The sequence below is a fragment of the Aplysia californica genome, unplaced genomic scaffold, assembly GCF_000002075.1.
Source record: "Aplysia californica isolate F4 #8 unplaced genomic scaffold, AplCal3.0 scaffold00690, whole genome shotgun sequence".
Classification (NCBI taxonomy): domain Eukaryota; kingdom Metazoa; phylum Mollusca; class Gastropoda; order Aplysiida; family Aplysiidae; genus Aplysia; species Aplysia californica.
In genome coordinates, this window is record NW_004797960.1 from 122,082 (window position 1) to 123,661 (window position 1,580).

The following is a 1,580-nucleotide window of genomic DNA, read 5'->3' on the forward strand; positions in this document are numbered from 1 at the left end:
CGAATAAGAATTTTTTTTATTCGGACTCGAGTCCGAATATGAAAAAATGTTATTCGGACTCGAGTCCGAATAACGACGGCCTTTGGAAAAAGACATCTTGACCTTGACGGATCAACAAGATCTCTCTAGATAATCTAGGGCCTTCATCAAACTCAAACAGACAAGCTGTGAAAAGTTGACACGTTACAACTCACCAAAGGCGTTGGCATAGGCAGAGAGGCACCAGGGTATTGCATAGCCATTTTGCTCCTGCTGTGAAATGCTCAAAGATGTCAGGGGGGAAAGACTCGGAAGCAGTCAGTGGAGAAACTAGAGGTTTGTTTTCAGCGCTCTCTGCTTTTATTGTGATATCGATTCGTCAGTCAGCAAACAGAGCGGCTGTCGTAACACAAGGCAGTCCACAGCCACAAAATCAAGCGTATCAATATCACAGCCAGCCAGCCTCCTCTCTACGCTTGTCACTTCCTCGTGTTTGTGTGAGAGCGTGTGGTGATGTAGTGATAGTTGTTGTAGTGGGAGGGGCCGGCATAACCAAAACAAACAACATTCCTGTTGGGAGCAGCTTCCTACTTTTTAACATCCTTACTGCTGGCAGAAATTTATGGTCTGGTTGATTTTAATTAGTAACTTCAAATAAGCAAAATAATTCTTATGGCTATAATGCTTGGGGCAAAAACGAAAGTAAAAGTTCACAGTTCACAATATTTACATAATATTATGTTATCTTCAAAGGCCTAGTTGTAGAGTAGGTCGAATATTTTAGTCAATCATACGCATAATAATATAATAGATATATACGTAAAAAAAAAAAAAAAAGATTAGAATCTAGATATCTAGATCTAGATCTAGTATTGTGGCATCCACGAATGTCTTCGCTGAAAACAAAAGAGCTTGGCTGATTATTTGCTCATTCATTATTGGAAAAGTTATGAAGGTTGGACATAAAGTGACATTAGGAACAACTTTCTTGGTCGTGTCGTCTCCGTGAATGAGGTTTTGTAGTTTTGTTTTACTAGCGGGAACGGGAGCCGAAGTTTTTTCTGGTTTCAATTTTGTTTCTTTTGTTCGTTCGTTTATTTGTTAATATGTTTGTTCGGCTGGTTGGTTAGGTCTAATTAATTGTTTGGATTTTTCTTTTTACTCTAGTTGTGAGATGGCAGGTTTTCACCCTACTTTTCCTGGCATATGTTTGGCAGAACCATTGTCTTTGTGTGTCTCGACAGAACCATTGTCTGTGTGTGTGTCGACAGAACCATTGTCTGTGTGTGTGTCGACAACCATTGTCTGTGCATGTGTGTCTCGACAGAACCATTGTCTGTGCATGTGTGTCTCGACAGAACCATTGTCTGTGCATGTGTGTCTCGACAGAACCATTGTCTGTGCATGTGTGTCTCGACAGAACCATTGTCTGTGTGTGTCTCGAGAGCACCAGTACTGAGCAGGCCGACGAACGTGAGAGTCTAAATACATGTGCATGTATTCTCAAGTCAATTGGTAGGAAAACCTTTTGTTTTCCAGACATTTCAATAAGTGGGTTACCTCGTGCCGTGTGTATGCTCGCGCTGGTAAATACACACACA

At 41.1% G+C, this 1,580-nt stretch overlaps 1 protein-coding gene across 1 annotated transcript in view; it reads right to left on the reverse strand.

Moving 5' to 3' along the window:
- The window catches only part of LOC101859438 (annexin A11), a gene marked incomplete in the record, with an annotated part of 37,740 nt that extends 37,181 nt beyond the window's left edge, over positions 1-559 (reverse strand). Inside the window, 1 exon segment of the mRNA XM_035972426.1 lies at positions 195-559. Within this exon segment, the coding sequence (XP_035828319.1) occupies positions 195-242 (48 nt within the window).
- Positions 560-1,580: the final 1,021 nt, after the last annotated feature.